The 17,930-nt window shown below is 43.0% G+C and overlaps 1 protein-coding gene across 3 annotated transcripts in view; it reads right to left on the bottom strand.

Annotated features, from left to right (window-relative positions):
- Positions 1 to 16,986, bottom strand: part of ABHD2 (abhydrolase domain containing 2, acylglycerol lipase) — a 37,217-nt gene extending 20,231 nt beyond the window's left edge. The window contains exons 1-3 of one of the 3 annotated variants that reach the window (XM_071754328.1): positions 16,965 to 16,986; positions 7,492 to 7,578; positions 6,435 to 6,635 (exon numbers count right to left, since the gene is read on the bottom strand). In XM_071754328.1, the coding sequence (XP_071610429.1) occupies positions 6,435 to 6,628 (194 nt within the window). In that variant the 5' untranslated portion in view covers positions 6,629 to 6,635; positions 7,492 to 7,578; positions 16,965 to 16,986. Of the gene's footprint in view, positions 1 to 6,434; positions 6,636 to 7,491; positions 7,579 to 15,955; positions 16,027 to 16,146; positions 16,310 to 16,964 lie in introns of those variants that run through there. The other 2 variants (XM_071754331.1, XM_071754329.1) reach the window with 2 other exon arrangements.
- Positions 16,987 to 17,930: the final 944 nt, after the last annotated feature.

Raw genomic sequence — 17,930 nt, 5'->3', positions numbered from 1 at the left:
ATAGACTCATGGTGAGACAGATACTTTAAAATCCCTTAAAGTATCCAGGCTCCAGGAGACTCAACATCACCAGACTTTAATGGCAACGGGGAGAGAGGGATAGAAAAAGTTGCCCAGATTGCACACCTCTTGCATAATAAATGAAAAATTAAGATGCATTAAAACTTGCCTTACCAGACTGATACAAAAGCAGGCAGCTATTAAAGCTTTTAGACTTCAATTTACCAAGACCAGTTCCCAATCTAGCCTCCCTGACAGTAACAAAGTGATGCCTCTGGTATCACTTGTTCCAGTAAAAGCTGTCCTAAGCTGATTGACAGGTTTGACTTTGCATAGCATCCTTCAAATCCACAGAAGAATCAGGCATAGGACCTGTATGTCACTCTCTCTCTTGGCCCTCCATTTTGTCAATGAGCAAATCTTGATTTTGAAAGTCTTCCTATTACTCACTTCTGTCTACATTTTTGAGACAAAAGCAACAAGAACTTCCAATACCTGAGCATAATAGTGCAAGAGTATACTGGACTGAAAGACAAGACATTTTTATCCAGGGTTTGTATGGACTACCAGCTTGCTTTTACTAAAAATGTACTAAGAGGAGAGACTGGTGATGGGGGGGGGCAGTAGGGAGGGAGGGGAGATAAAAAAAAGAGCTAGCCAGGAATTATGCAAGAGTCATCACTCTCTAAAATTGCAGATCAGAAACTAAATTTTACTTAAGCCCTATTATGTGAGGAACCATCCCAGGGATATTTTCATACTTAATCAAGCTGAAAAAAAAAAATCTAACTATCCAGTGCTGATAGCAATAGCTAGCACAGATTGTTTCACAGCAAAGCCAACATTCCTCATGGAAAACAGATGAGAAGAGATGTTCTTCTGACAAAATCATCCCATAGGCAGAAAAACATGTAGGTAGACTATTTTTCTTATGCCTTACCTTAGCAAAAGAAACTCGGCAGGGTGTGACAGATGGAAACATGAACAAGAAAATATGCAGACTGATCAACTAATCAACTAACATGCAACTGATCAAACTGGTACTCAGTTTAAGGAGCATTCAAGAATTTATGCTAAAACTGTCACTACTACTAAGTTAAACCATGTCGTCCAAAAAAGGTCCCTCACTCATAAAAGCAGGTGGCATTGATGTGAAGTAGAAACAGAGAAGCATTGAAAGATATGACTTTTATAATGCCTGCTTTAAACCAAAGTGGTCTCGTAAAGAAGTGTGCTGTAGAGATTACCCCAGTACAGCCATTTTCAATCTATGAAGATGACTCTATGCATTCCTCAGCATGTCCTGTTCCAGCAAAGCTGCTCATGGATGTGTGAGAGCCCAGGTACAGATACCATGGCTATAAGCAGCATTTCTCATGTTCTGTAGTTGTGTTTTAGAGATGAGAGGAGCTGAGCAGCCAGCTGGGTGGTGACCAGCAGTCAGGAAAATCTCTTGCCAAAAAGGCACATGCATGCCCATCCAAGAACAAGGACGATGTACCACAATAGCACAGATAAGTACCAATAGCATAGAAGATCCAAAGGCAAAGTTGTGTTATACCAGAAATAAAAATGGCTTTCCAGTTTACTCCAGACCTAGCAGCTTTCAACTGACTCATTTCCCTGTTTTAATTTCATCACATGCAATAAATATCAGGCACTAAGTGAAGTCAAATATTTGAGGCAGTTAGTTATGGCTTCCAGTAGCTGATCTTGTCACTTCCAGTAAGGGGAATCTGCAACAGAAGGCAGATAGGAGAGCAGGTCTGGGGATGTCAGTTACTTTTTATGGAAGCTGACTTGCATGGCACAACAAACATAGTTCAGTCTTAACCAAGCAAAGTGAATTCATAGCCAGTTACATAAACCTGCACAGGTACTAATGTTTCAGCTCCAAATGCTGCATTTAAGTTATGCAGCACAGCCCCACATCTTGGGTGGGGCAAGAGAATTCTTAGGTTTTTCACAAACATTCTCCTAGCATTTTGATATTAAAACAGTTCCAACACATGATGGTAGATTTTTAGTGGCTCTCAAGAAGATTATGATTTTAGAACACGTACATCGCTTAGTGTGCAGGAATTTAAGAGAGCAGCTGTATAAGCAGCTCACACAAAACACAAAACTGGTGCTATTTTTATTAGCAAGCATCAGCATTCAGATCCTCAAAGATCTGAAGTGGAAGTTCAGTGCAGTTTCTGGAGCATTACTTCATTTCATCTGAGGAGATCAACACTTAAACATTAACTCTTACATCAGCTGTGATGTGCTGCAGTACATTGGATACTGATGGTAAGAAAGCAGAACCTGCAATCTGTCCATGTCAGGTGACACCAAGAACTGTCACGTGCATTACCGCAGGAAACAGGTTGGTTTTCCCCTTCAACAGATGAGTTTGGAGGTATTTAAAAAATGCTTTTCAAATCACACTTTTTGTCCCTTATTTGATGCTAGGGAATGCAGTTTGAATTCTAATTAAGTAAAGCTCACCTAGAAGTCCATAGGGTTCAGTCCCTCCCTCCTAAACATGTAGAAAGCAGCTTTTTTCTGCATTAGCTCAGCTAGACTGTTCAATGTGATCAAGACTCCACATGTATGTAACAGCAAAATTTTAAAGCAGCTTACAGAGCTTCCATTTCCCTGAGCCTCTGAAAAGGAAACTAACATAAGTGGAGCAGAAGCATTTGCTGCACATAGAAACTGCATGAAGTCAGAACTATTTAAAAGTACAGACTAGCCTCCTCAGTTAAACCACCTCCTTCCCAATTTAGGCAACTTTTATTTAGTAAAGTGCCCATCACATCCTTCCTCAATCTTCAGTGACTACAAGAAGCATTCTAGACAAAGGAATGACTATTGCAGCACATCTTCCTTGCTGATGAGAGCTGGAGCACCTCACAAGGACTCAGACCCCCCAAGGATGCTTTTCTCCCCAAGGTCAATGCTTCAACTTACCAATAGGGAGCTGCCATTCTTCTCTACCTCTGAACACATTCACCTGCCAAAGCTTCAGGACTAACGCTGTTCTTCTAGTTTATTATTCTCCTGGAAGTGTTCCTCCCAAAGTATAACACACTAAAGAGCTGACAGGAATCAAATACTGCTTGCTATTAGATGGAGGAAAAGAACATTGAAAAGCTTGAAGCCAGCTTTCCTGACTACTTGTCTCCTTGCATCTAAGAGAAAAGCAATGACAGTGCAAAAGAGCTTCCTGGTACCAGGCAGCCTGCTTATCCAGTATAGGTTACAGTGCAGACAAAGGATAAAAAAGATCTAGGCTGGATCTTTGACAGGTTTACTAAAAGGCTTGACAGTCATTTGCCTAAATCTTTGAGAAGTTTGCTTTTATTAATGATAAAAGCGTGTAAACAGCAAGGATAATTATTTTCAATAAGGATGACACTTGGGCCACACCTCTGCAAGAATAAAGATGCACACATGCACTTGATGGTACAAGAAAATGAGAAACAGCCAAAGAAATCTCCAGCCCAGTACAGCAAACAGTGACCAAATTTGTTCTCATGAATCAAAGAGCCAATGCTGCATTTTTACAGAAAAAAAAGAGAGCAGATGGCAGATTTTCTGTACCAATCTGAAAGACAGGAAAAGACAACAGCTGCAGCCAGGGGTTAGGTCTGAGTGCACCAATTGCTGTGCTGATTTGCAAGAGCTTCCATGCAAGCAGCAGCTCTTCAAATGAAAAGGGCTTGATTATGCTACTCCACTTGGTAAGGCAAAGTGCAGAGCTGGACAGGGGTAGAGGAAGGGAAAGAAAGAGGTGAGGAAACATGAGCTCTAGGAAGACAGTCTATTGCTTACCAGTGTTTGATCGATATGTGGAAAGCTTCTAGCAGTTTAGAGAACTGTAAAAAGCAGTACTAACATCTACAAGTACAAGGTCCCTGGCACACAGCCATCACAGGCAGTTTTACTATCCAAAGCTCTTAAAATTATTCATCCACCATCACTTGGCTTACTGAATGATGCTGCAGTTACAATGCACTGAGTAACTCCATAGGTGAGGATTATGCCATGAAGAGAAAACAAAATTCAAGTGTTGTTTTTTCTCCAAGTATTTTTAATAGCCATACAGACAGAATACCTTTGCTTATTTCTGCTTTCTCCCTGCCACCCTGTTTTTTTCCAAAAATACCCTCAACCCTTCCTCCCTCAAGCAGAGAGGGAGAGCTGAACAAATTTAGGCCTGAAACTCCATTCACAGCTGTACTGAGGAGGCTACAGAACTCTTCTTGCAACAGATTTTAGAACAAACCCAGTCCTGATAAAATGGAAGAGATTGCTGAGCTACTTATTTTGCTTTCATGGTAGAATTTGAAAAGAGCTGCTTAATCAGCTTTCCTAACACTCTGAATAATTAGCAAGTAATCAAAGCCTTACAAGATTTTTTTCAGTGGAGTATGGCACAAGCTGTTTTCACATAGTTTGTAGGACTAATTAGCAAAAAGCTATTTCATGCATAATTGCAGGAATTTAAATATTTTGTTTCCTTTTAGTCCCCAGGTGACTTTCATGCCTGAAGACAGGATTTCTTTATTTTAAGAGTATGTGGGAACATCAATAGGAGAAAAAGAAAAAAAAAAAAGAATCACACACACATCATCTTAGATCTGTCTTTCCTGTAAAGTGCATTTAATCGCCAAGAACAATTACGTGCCCGTTTCCCATAACACAGGGATACAGGTAAAGACTGAACAATCTATTTACACTTCTAGTTTGTTTCAGTTGAATTTGTTTCTTGGGGTACTGCAAAGCCTTGAGGCAATGTTCTGCCCATGAATCATCTGTTGGAAATCACTGCTACAGTTTGCAGAGAAGCTGGCAAGCCCGAGCTCTGAGCTGATCCAGAGAAAGCAAACAACCCAAGATTGCACACAGCTAACACAACACCAGGGTTCTGCAAGCAGCTTTTTGCTCTTGCAATTACTGCACAATGGGTGTACTGCATTTTTGGACATGTTTTGTGTTTTTATATCTTTGAGAAAACCTTTTTCTCCAACTGAAAGGTCAAGATATGCCTTCAATACAGTAGTGCTAGGAGCTTGTGCCATAAGAGAGATGAAGTAGGTAGGAGTAAAACAGGCTCCAAATTAACATACAATCTGTTTCCAAAGATCAGCCCAAGACTAATATGCATTCAAGGCTGGTAATCAGCACAGCTTCATGCTTGCTCTATCAGTGACTAGGGACATGTCAAACTGGAGTGCCAAAACTAAGCTGACAAGTATCTTAAGATACACTAAGGAGGTTCTAGTTACCTGGTATTTTTTTTTAGGGAAACAACTGCTTTGCAGTTAAGGTGCTAGCAATAATCAAGAATCCAGTTTCAAGGTTCAGCTTCAAGATACACTTTTGTTACTGCCAAACTCAGAGCGTACCACAGAATCCTCCAATTTAAAATGGTAATTGCTTAGTTTCCTCTAAGAGTTTACAGACCCTGTGGCCTAAGATATTACACCTTATATAATCAAGGCACCTAACAGCACTGCTAAAAGCCTCTCATCTCCTCTAGGATGACTGTTGTTGAGTCAGTTTGACTTCCGAGATCCAAAAGGAAGGCTGATGCAGCTGCACTCAGTGCTTATCAGATAATGGATGTATTTAGGGCTTCTAAATAGGACTTAGAAGTTTTCAAAGTGATTGCAGAAGAGAAATACTGCAATCAAACTACTTGTAACTCCAAAGCCTGATGAAATTGTAGTATATTATTCATATTACTGGTGAACGTAAGGGCAGCTGCACCAATTCTGAAGGTTCTGAGATGGAAGGGCAAGGATCAACCTGATCAAATACACAGCTGACACAAGGTCAGTGGAAGGGAATTCAACATGCTTAGAGCAGGCCAGCATGTCATTACTTTATTGAACTAGTTATGATGTGCTTTAGCCAGTAATAGATTTCATTAGTTTGCAATCAACTTAAGGCACTTCATATACAAGTATGGACTTAAAAGCTAAGAGCCATCCCTGTATTCATTGTAGAGGGAACAGATACAGCATGAAAACATTTCCTTCATCTGAGTCCTGTCAGATTTCTTCCCAAAAAGAGAGTACATAAAGAGGATCAAGTGGTGGCTGCATCCATCCCTCCCCAATTTCCACAGACAGTGGGATACACAGTTCTGGTCTTGTACAGCATACAGAGGGCAGTGGGAATCTACTATATGTGGTTACTATGTATCTACTATACAGAGGGGCACAGATGACTTTTTCCATACATCCATGGAAAGCCCTGTACAATAAGGCTTGGTCCTACAACCAGGTGCACAGGACACTAACAATAACGGAATTCTTGACTTGGGACATGTTTATTTTATCAAGGCATCCAGGTTTAAGAACCATTCTTCTGCCTAGGGCTTTGAAGTGCAGCTCTTCTCCCTGTAACGCAGGTCAACACCAAGAAAATATCCTACTTACTCTTTGGTCAAAAGTGGGCAGGATTTGAGCAGAAAGCGGGCCAAATCAGAGTCCTGGTAGATGAGTTCAGGAGGGGCAGTCGGGCTTTTTAAATTCAAGCAGCGAACAATAACATAGAGAACAGCAGCAACTGCAGCCAGCTTCACCCCATCAAACACTGCCGGCAGCTCGGGGGTTTCCAACATTGCACTCATTTTGAGCCTGGAAATCAAAAAAAAAACAGTAATGCTTTTTGTAATACGCTGATGGATATTCCTATCAATTGCTATGTTAAATACAAGGCTGTGCTAACCAACTAAATCTGTTGGTTAACATTGTTACAAAAAAATCTTTGCATATCAGCTCAGAACAGCAACGTCTAAAACAGAAGGAACTTTATTTTGTACTGCTCTAATCAGCCTGACCACTACAAGAAATAGAAACTGGACAATCAGTTGGGAAGGAAATTTAATCCTAATCAGTGCTGCACTGGAATTGGAACAGTGTCTCAGGTGTCAAACCCCACAGCCTGCAGCCAGTCAATGCTTTTGGGATCTTAGCCAAGACCACTCAGCTCAAATTGAAGTGAAAAACCAGGCGATAAAGGCACATCAGCAACTTTGGATCCCTGTTTCTTCTCAGGGGAAAGACCTACTATATTAGCTCCTCAGCCTGAATCTTGCAACTGCACAAGACTGTACTAACTACTGCATGTATTTAAGATGGTCACTTATGTCCCAGTGAGTTTTGCATTTCTTTTAATTCATTTTAGTTCTACAGCCAAAGGACGACTAGATTAATATCTAATCTTTCACAACTTTCAGAGTGAAGGAACTGGGGCAGAGCAGATAATTAAAACCCTCACAATATACTAATATCCTTCCAGCTTGAAATCAAACTAAAACTGATCCAACTTCTTTGGAAGATGTAATAATAATAATAACCACCTGCATTTACTATCAAATAGCTGCCTGCAGTTATTACAGGGACATTTTATCCATGTTGAAGGGGTAGGTGCATCTTTCCTCAGCTACAAAGGTAACCCTAATAAGATAACAACTGACAAGTCAAATCTTACCAAAGTCACTTTTTCTTCCAACTTAAGGTAATTGCCAACTTTCAGTAGAATTGTCACTGTCTGGATCCACCTACCATCAGATGTAGCCTGGAAGGAGAAAAAACAAATTGATTATTAGAGATAAGGCTGCATCTCTCATCTAGAAGGGAAAAAAAATTTTCACAGTGGTACCATCAGTTTTTGCAGATGATTTATGTATTCTGTCATAAATTACTTCAACGCCAAGCCATCTGCACCAAAACTCTTGCCTATGGAGAGATTCCAGACTAGATCAGTTGCCTACGGAAGGCCACAAAGCCATTCCCTAGGTAAGAAAGTGACATTGTTCCCAGTCACAAAAGCTGTGACAAATAATGTTTGAAAGTCTAGAAGTAACAGCCTACTGTTCTCTCAACTTTGTGTAGGATCTAGACTATTATTGAAGCATGAAGCCAGTCTGAAAAGTTTCCTGCTACTTTTACTGGGGCTTAGCAGGGCAGCTCACTCTTACAGATGGAAGCTTGTAAACAGTCTCTGCTTGTTCTCACACTTGCTTTTTTGAGATGTTACAACACATCACACTTCAACAAGATGGTGAGAGCCACCAGGAGGCTCAGATACAGCCACCTAATTTACCATAGTGGACACACACCAAGGCTTGTGAAAAAACCTTGATGATGTCAATAAAGAGAGAGATCTTTCAGCCTCTAACCATAAACACTTAAGTGATATTTACAATTGGAACTGAATTCTCCACAGGCACAAACCAGTGGGGAATTGCAGCTTCCAGAAAAAAGCTCCAGAACAGTCTTCTGTCTCTCCCACAGCAGCTGCTTCCAACAGGACAGGCCATACCAAAGCCTTATTCCTCTTTCTAGCAGGAAGGCAAAACCTCAGTAGTACTTTCTGTACTCAGTGCAGCTACACCAAAATCCCTTGAAGAAAACAAGTCTGACATCAGCTGTTGACTAAAAGAGTGCTGGAAAAACTGCAGCTTTCTGCCACCACAAGAGTCTGTGTTGCAGGACAGAGTGTGAGGCAAGTGGAGACATTTAATATCGGACTGCTCTGAAGCTTTTATTTTCCAGGTCTGATCTTCACAACCAAAGGGAGATGTGGGCTACAAAAAGCAATTGGTTCTTCTAAACAGAAGATTACATGCATCATACACCTCAATGACGAGCTCAAGGGCAATGTTCAGCTGTAGAATGTTACCTCACTCCCACACTGAGCAGACTTTCACCAATGCCAACTCCAACTGTGTAGCAGACCGCAGGAAAACTACCGAATGGTTTCTCCAGGGAAGGTGCAATCAGAAAATGGGTGGACTGAATTCATGAACAATTGTTGGCTCAAAGACAACCAGGTGCTTGAGCATGTCTTCCCCTGCTAAGACTCCAGCTCTGTTGCCATTTCCCCTTCACTGTTTGGGTTTTTTTTTAGAAAATTAATAGAAACACTGATAAAAAAAAGTTACCTTCCTGCCACCTAGATTTTAAGCTATTTTGCTGTTTACAGATTTCTCAGCTGTAGTGAATTTGTTAAAACTAAAACTGAGCCTTAGTCATTAGCATTTTGTACTAGTGACTCAGTGTAACTGATCCAACTAAGCTGTTTTCTCCTAGAATCTTCTCTCCCACATAATCTTCAGATTACAAACATGCTACCTCTTTTTTGATACTTCTATATCCAGTTTTTGCCTGTTGCTACCTTAAAAACCATGCTAGCTTGGTGTTACTTTGAAAAAATCTGGTAGGAAGCATTATGCCTGGACATATTTTTTTGGTTTACAGTCTACATACACATTCACTGTACAAACATGAACCTCTAGCACATGTTTGAAGTGTGTATTTGTCAGGATCTTCATCTAAAAGCTCAAACCAGTTACATGCAACACTGGTGTTGCAGTTGCTCAGCTGTCTCAGTGAACTAAGCAATGGTTCCAGTTCAAGAAGACTAATTTGGTAAATGCCATGCCCCATGGATCCAGCTGGAGCACTTAGGGTACTTACTTTGGTCTGGTATTTCTGAAGACCTAAACAGACGCATCTCACCCAGGACAGACTTGCAGGGGCTGAGATAGAGTATTGTGCTCAAAAAAATTAAGAGTTTAGCCTAATGGAATGGATTTGAGAGCTCTGCCTCTAATCACATAGGAGAAATGCCTTGCTATTTACAAGCACAGAGGTCACCTTGCTGCTGTTTTGTTAAATCCTTGTCTGCCTACAAAAGACAGAACCACAGCTTTGAGCCAGTCAAATTTTCATCTAACACCTCCTCTATTGGGGTCATCATTAATACAAAGAGACAAGCATTTGGCTTTTTCTGCATACAGAACACCAGGGTTCACTTTTAGCAGGTTAAACAAAATGAACAAGTGGCAGTGAGTGTATCACTGGAAGCAATGAAGCCTTCCTTTCCATCCATTACAGAGTTTGGGAACCACATTAAGGAATACAAAGAAGTTGAAGATCTCGGGGCCAAGAATGTTCTTTTGAAGCACCTTAAATGTTCAATCCCTTTTTTCAAAATTACTTAAATGGTGGCAGCCCCAAAGACTGACAGTCTTGCAAGCAATATTTTTAAGTCCAGTTTGTGACTGAAAACTTAACTTTAATATCAATCACTGGAAAGCAGGTGCTAGATAGGTAGAATTTTTCATTTGTCCTTTCATCACAGAATAAAAAGCTGAAAATCATGTCATAGGGAACAGAGTGCATATCACCTGTACAAATACAATGAAATCCTCTCCTCTCCCCCCCATGTCTCCCCTTTCCAGACAGGAATAAAAACAAAGTACCACAAAAGCCACTATAGCTACAGCAAAGTCCTTTCAAAGACATTGGGTTTTGGCATTTTCTTGTGCAGCAAATGAAGTCATGACTAACAACCAATCTGGTTTCATAGAAAGAAGAGGCTCTTCCAGGGATAGAAGTCAAATCACCCTCTGACTCAATAGGGCATACACAGGATTTGGGAGCAACCAAGCATTACAGCTCCTCCGCCCATGTTGAAGCTAAGCCTGGCTGTGTACAGGAAAGCTAACACAAAAAAAGAAAGAGATTAAAGGAAGCCACTCCCATAAGGTTCTTTCCTCAGACCTTTTAATGAGCCACTGGAAGCCTGGCAGACTCATTTCACTGAAGCATTAGAAATGCTTTGGGCTAAAGCAAAGATGCAGCTGCATGGAACTGCCCACAGCCAAGAGTAAAGGCAGCCTCTGTAAAAGGGGCTCCACTAGTAAGATATTTTATGCTCCATTACACTCACTGAAGACTCTTGAAGGAATCTCTTTTCCATTAATGACAGTTTGATACAAAAGCCTCCAAGCTTGATACAAAGCCTCCAAGTTTGATACAAAAGCTCCAAAACCACTCCAGCCCACTACTGCTTTCAGAGCACAGCTGGACAGCAATAACAGGAGCTGTATTGCTGGAGCATATCAGGCCGACACAGAAAGCATTTTAAAATCCCCTTTCCTACCCTTTTACAGCTTCTACCAAGTAATGCAATAGCCTATCTTTGCCACTAAATTTCAGAAGTACCAAAAAGGCTGCTTCTAAATAGATTCAGCAGACAGACTTAGTTAACTAAGTTATCAGACATTTCTTGGACTGGCTTCACTATTTGCAGTGCCTGCTTGCACTGCAAGACTGAAATCATCTGCTAGACAAGAGGAAAGCAAAACACCCTACTTTAAAGAGCTGTGCCTAGGCAGATTCAGATCAGAAATAAGCTTTTCCTCCCCTTTGAATAGGGAAGAAGGCCGTTTCACTGAGTTCTTTAGAGAGTTGTTTCCAGGAAGTTAAATCACCAACAGGAGCCAAAGCTATTGCCTCTTCTGAAACTTACACAGCCAAGTCCCAAAGTTACTGGCCTGCCACTACCATGTAAGATATTTAGAACCACATTATGGAGGAGGCAACTTTATTAAGGAAACGGTGCAACGTCAGAGAACCACCAAGGTTTTTAAGCAAAGCCACGTCTTATGCCCTGTATGATTCAAAACTCATTCCAGGAAGCGCAGAGAAGTGTGTCACACTGCTGAGCTGTCAACAGTTTAAATGCAGAGGGAGATATTTAGAGACCATTCAGATGAAAATGTATGTAGGGCACGTATCCACCTGGGAGAGACTGAAGCAATGTGTCTTCAAGGGAAAGGCTGCCAGACTAAGTTTCTGTAAAGCAATAAAGGACAATCCGAGTCTTCTATCATACCTTTTGCCCACTTTTATACAAAAGATGCTTTAATTTTTAGGGAAAAAAGGGTTAAGCCTCAACTACTACTTTTACATCTCCACAAGGTTACATAGATGTGTTTCAGGGCCAGAGCTGCACTATGCCTCAAAGGCTGAAGCACACAAAGCAAGGCAGCATGCTGCTTATTCTGAGACCTTGGGTGTCTAACCAGCCCAAGAGTACCTCATATAGAACCTCCTGTTATCTTCAGTGACAGCTCAGAAGAGGATACAGAAGCAAATGCCAAGATTATCTCTATGTACTGCTCAGTACTTCTGGCCATCAAAAACAGCCAACCAAGTCTCAGACCCCAAAGCACAGAAGGTGAAACTAAGAATGAGCTGAGCACTTCAAGCACTTCAGCTCCATTTTTCAGGAGATACGGCCATAAGAGATAAAGTGCAGTCCCTGCCAGAGCCATCAGGAGTCTGGCAAACCCCACCACAGTTTTAGTGTCAAATATCTGACAGATTTTATCTCCAAATAAAGAGGGCACACTGACACGTTCAATCACCAGGATGCTTAAAACAACATTACTTGGAGAACACATGTAAGTCCTCGGTGCAAATCCCTCTGGCCTGGGACAGAGCCAGCACCCAGGCCAGGACTCAGCTGGTTGGTGACGATACAAAGCAGCAGGTATTGTTTACACCATGTTCCAACAGGAATTTCTTGGCTGGTGCCTTCACTAGAGTTTGACCTTTTCATCCGATACAATACTTGGCTCTTTCACTAAATTTAGAGGTACTGGGAGGTTACAGGGACAAAGTTCATAGTACAATGCACCAGCAGCACAGCCAGAAAGACAAGGTGCCTTCAACCGGAGCTTTTTTCCTTTGACTTTTAGAAGTCCTACACCTTCAGAGCAGAAGCCAAGCACCCAAGATGGCTGGGTGCATGAGCCAAGGAAACTTGCTTGAGAAAGCACCTGAGAATAATTCTATAGCCAACAGGGTCAAGGGCTGTTTTGGTCTCTGACTTCCCCAAGCAACCTAATTTACAGTCAAATGAGCCTTGAATGTCACTTCCTTCCAACTACAGGAACTGCTTTCATTTCTTCACAATTTTGACTGATTAAAATTACTCTACTGCATGACAGCTTTTGTATATTATCTAAGAAGGTTGCTACATGCTCCTTGTATGTCACCTAACACAGTTGCTACTCATCACAGATGGATTGAAAACTCTGCATTAGCTTTTATTGCTCACACCTTATGTACATGAATAAACTAAGATAGGACAAGTCACTGATGACTCCACAGAAACCAATTAATTACACCTTATCTTAAATGAAAGAATGATGTTATTTAAGCAAACATAGCTATTTGATTACTGCAAAAACTTAAAACTTTGTCACACCCCAACCTCTGCCTTCTGGAACTACAGGGCAGAGCTTCAGCTTCTCATACAAGTCAAGCTTACCTTTAGGCACTGAAATACTGGCATACACCTTGCCATAGTCAAGATTTACTATTCAAGACTGGTCCACTTCAAGCAGTTGAAAAACACCCAAATCTGAACATGATCAAAAGCTGAGGTGCTACCTTACTCTGAAGTCTAATTTAAAACACCAAGCCTTTTTTTCCCCCCCCCCCCCCTTGATAAGCAGCTCTGCTCAACAGCACTACAGAAGATTTGCAGAGTCATTCTCTCAGAGTCTGTCCATGACAGACAGAAGGCTCACACTAGACAAGTTTAATTCACATCATTATATTAAAAAAATGAAACACCACCACCTCAAGACAAAAGAAAAAAATATGAAGAGACAGAACCTGACCAATACACAGCTGCCACTGCTGCAGAACAGTCAGGTTTTGAGTGGGTGGTTAGGGATATTATGGGCACACATCTGAGGACATTTTCTCCTTACCCTCTTCACAAGGATGTTCACTGTAAATATCCATCTGCTTATTTCACTTGGTGCAATATTTCATATTCACATATGCCCGACTAACACTTCAGAGAACTGGGTGTTCCAGTTACAGCACAGCCAGGATTCAGCACCCTCAGCATCATCTTTCCAGAAACTCCATCTCTATATGAAAGCATTTCTGAAGATATAAATAAATGGAGAGGCAGGACAAACTAGTGAACAGCAAACCCCTCTCTAGCAGCCAGTCACTTGTCCTAGCTGATTATTTCCATGAAAAGCCCATATTACATGTAGTACTCAATGCCCTGAATAGGGGGGGTTCAGTTATTCACTAGTACATGAAAAGTCTCATAAGTCTGGTGCTTGCAGGAGCTCAGTCCATGTTATTTTAGTTGCCACTGCTATTTATTTTAGTCAACTTGAATCCCTGATGCTGAGAAACTCAAGTGCTTCTTGACAGCAGAGTAACCACTAGGCAACTGCACTTCTTGGTCAACCTAGAGATATATAGATGAAAATCTTCTGTACATTGCAAAGCATAACACTTCCTTCCACTGCCATCACCTCTAACAGAGCACAGACACAAAGATGTTTCAGTCATCTGGTTTCTACAGAACTGCTTTGCAAAGCATTTTGAATTACTGCTGCCTGATGCTGGCAAAGTTAAGCAGTCAGAGACTATCTTTATTATCAAGTCATCTGACTCAGCCAGCAAAAAGACAAGCCCTTGGGCACACAAACCTTCCTTGAGCTGAACCAGGCAAGGATAGCTGCCTGACTAGGTTAGCACTGTTGCCACCTACATATGGTAGACAAGTGGGATTTTGCTTCTCCATAAGGAGAGACTACCCTTGCACATTGAAATTAAATCAATTGTTTGACACTGAACTTAATCATCTGAGTTTGATTAGATTTAACTGCTTATAAGCTTAATCTTTGCCAGCTATTTAGGCCGAAGAAAGGCAAATACTTGCACAGAAGTTCAGTTTAACTATAGTACACATTAAGAATATTAACTCAGAGCTATAACACATCATTAAAAATATTCTTCCAAAGAAATTTAAAACCGTAGCTGAAGACTCCAATACAGCAGCAAAACTATGACAATTTAGGGGTTTGCTGAAAAGTCAAAAATACCAGCTTCATGCTGATGGCTGCACCTGTCAACAGGAATTACAAGTACTAAAGACCCCACCTTGTACACCCCTTCCACAGATTTTGCTAAATCCTATTCTTTGTTAACATAATCCAAGTTCTGGCACTGCCAGAGCTGGCAGCATAAAAGGAAGGAGGAAGAGGCTGGAGATGCAGAGCAAGAAAGGAGAGTAACACAGCAATGGGATCCAGCAGCATCCAGCACACCTCCCTTGTTGAGTGATCTTCGAGTACCATTACAGTCTGAATCACTGCTCTAAATCCACCATTTTCTATAGTGCATCAAATCCCATCTAAAAGGTGAGTTGGAATTTTGTAGATTTGGATAACCTCTTCCTATGCATGTATCAAGGACAAATGATGGTATTCTGCCATCTTTCCTTCCCAATGTCACATCCCAGAGCAGTGACTATTTCAGCATGTTAATCTCTGGGTTTTCACATGACAAGTTTAATAATGTAGCTTTATGAAATTTTAAGAGCCTAAGCTGCTATTCATTCCCTGAATAGAAAAATACAGTTTTCACAAGAAGACTAAAAAATATAAATTTTTAAGTTTAGCTTCTTCAGAAATGACTTTGAAAATGGAAGGTTTTATTACCTAGTCTCCATATCTTTTCCATCCCCAGAATAGACAGTCTGGCACAGTCCTAGGTCATCCTTACCCTTTATGCAGCTAATTTGCTCAGTAACACAATGGACTTTTCACATGAAAGCTAAAATATAACTATTTTTACAAATAAAGAAGCAGAACAGGGAAAACCAAACATCAGCTTTTGTTTCTTTTTCGTATCCTTCCTTCTCTTATTCTTGACTTTGAGACTGAAATAAAACAATGGCTAGAATAAGAAAGACTGCACGGCCACTGATCTAAGACATAAGAATATATTCAAACTTCTCCTATGATATGAGGACGTAGCAAGCATCTAGGAAAGTGAAATACACTGAGAAAAGGTATCAGCAGAAAAAACAAACGCTATTTGTCCATAACAAAACTTCATGCACAGGAAATAATCATTATTGAAGGCAGTCTGAACATGAGACATCACAAAGCAAATGGCTGAACTCTGTTCCACAAACACCTTGTCAGTGGGGGACTACAACCTGTGAAGCTAAGCAATGTTACAAACATTTCTAAGCATAATAATCATTGATAATGAGACACACAAGTTGAACACACTATCAGTTATATGATTAATAAGCCACAAATATTTCTTACAGAAGGAGAAGTGCTGTGGAAGCCAAACAGCAATCCGTAAGAGGCAGACAGGAACCTTTAGTGCTTACCAGACCTGTGACAACTGTACATCAACAATAAGAGGAAGCTGTTGTAAACTGTCTGAAGCAGACAGGCACAACAATGCAACCCCTCTAGCCATAACTGTGGGAATAAAGCTGCTCCTAACACACCTCTTTAGGGAAGTTAAGTGTCAGGTGAGGGATTTCACAAGCCATAGTACCTCAGCTGTGACAGACAGAGTTACCCATCCTGTGCTGGAGTACCTCACGAGTTGTACACGAAGCTGTAGAACGGAGCAGACAGAGCCTTTACAACGAGGTATGACACCACATCCACAAAGGAAGTCATAAGGTCGTTGCAAAATGCCAGCAGCAATGCCAGGACCCAGGAACATGAGTAAGAGTGGAGAAAAGCCTTAATTCGAGCTAGGAGCGTGACCTGACAGGTACCAGCCCGAACCTGGCCCTGACCCACACCAGCACCACCCTCACAGACCTCCTGCTCCAGACTCAGCTCTCGGTTGATTTCGCCCTCGTCACCCTGGGAGCAGATGCTGCTCACAGCCCCTCTTTTCTTTCCCAACACCACCTCACAGCTCGGCAAGCGATGGCGAAGCCGCCACGGTACCGCCGCGCGCCCAACTCCTCCCAACCCACCCAGAACCGGGCGTAGAGGTACCGGACCGGAGATCTTCACAGCCAGGCCAGGCCGAACCCCACCTCCACCCCAGGAAGCAAACAAACACAGACACCCGGCAACCCTACAGCGAAAAACAAACAAAAAGAAGGCAGCGGGGCAGTCACGGGTAGCCCGAGACGGGAGCGAGAAGAACACTGCTGAGCGCCCGGCGCCTGACGGACCCGGCGGCGGGGCAGCAGCCAGCGAACATCCCCCGCCCCACAGCCCCTCAAGCCCCGCACAGCTAGGAGGGAGGAGAGACCCGCCTTCCCCTTAAGCCCTAAGGGGAAGGGGCTCACCCCCGCCTCACCTGCGGTCCCACCCCGGCGAGCGGCAACCAGCAACACCCGCCACTCCCCGCTGTCTGCGGCGGCCCTGCTGCTCGCGGCCCCTTAGCAGCCGCCCTCGCCCTCCTATTGGCCGTGCCTCCTGCCACTCCCGCCCATTCCCGCTCGCGGATTGGCCGGAGGGACAGCTGGAGGTGGGAGCTCGCTCCGGCCGGGCTGCGCAGGCGCCATTGGCTGCTGGAGTCGCAGGAGGGCGGGATTCTGCGGTCCCGTTGGCTGGCGTGCCTGTCAGTCAGTCAGGAGGGGAGCGGTGATTGGTGTCCGCCGGAGAGGCAGGGCTGCCGGCGCTTGTGGGGAGCCGCGGAAGGCGCCGCCATGGCAGAGCTGGGGTGGGATGCGGTGGTGGGCCGTGGCGAAGGGTGACAAGGGCTGTGACGAGAGGATGAAGCACTAGCCGCTTCCTGCTGCCGGAGCCAACACCTCGGCCGCGGCGGGGAGGCAGCCCGGGGAGCGGCTGTAGCTGGAGTGCGTGTTCGCTCCTCAGTGACCTGGGGCTGGCTCTGTGGTCATGAGGGCCAAACCCCCTCTGTAGCGTGGCAAAGGCGGCTGATCCCCCCTAGTGCTGATTATTGGTCGCATGACGTCACGTTGCAATCAAGGAATTACATCAGAATGGTGGGCAGGCCTTCAACTGGATGGGTTTGTTGCCCTTGGCTCCCCAGGCCATCTGTGGGGCAAACCTGGCATGGGGGTACAAGGTGGGACCCGCAGAGGGTGGGGTCACTTCTTGGGCCTCGCCAAGCAAGAGTGAAGAGGTGAAGGGGTCTTCCCCCAAGCCCTCAGAGCCACAGGAGTACCTGTCCTGTTTCTTCCCAGCAAATGGGGTGTGTGACTGGGCCAGCAAAATCTGCTCAGAGGTAGATGGAGTCTGGAAAGCACTGGAGGAAAACAAATAATAAAAGCAAAAATGTCTGCAATGCAATGTTTAT

Source organism: Heliangelus exortis, chromosome 11 (genome assembly GCF_036169615.1).
Source record: "Heliangelus exortis chromosome 11, bHelExo1.hap1, whole genome shotgun sequence".
NCBI lineage: Eukaryota > Metazoa > Chordata > Aves > Apodiformes > Trochilidae > Heliangelus > Heliangelus exortis.
This window is presented reverse-complemented; position numbering and strand designations above follow the sequence as displayed.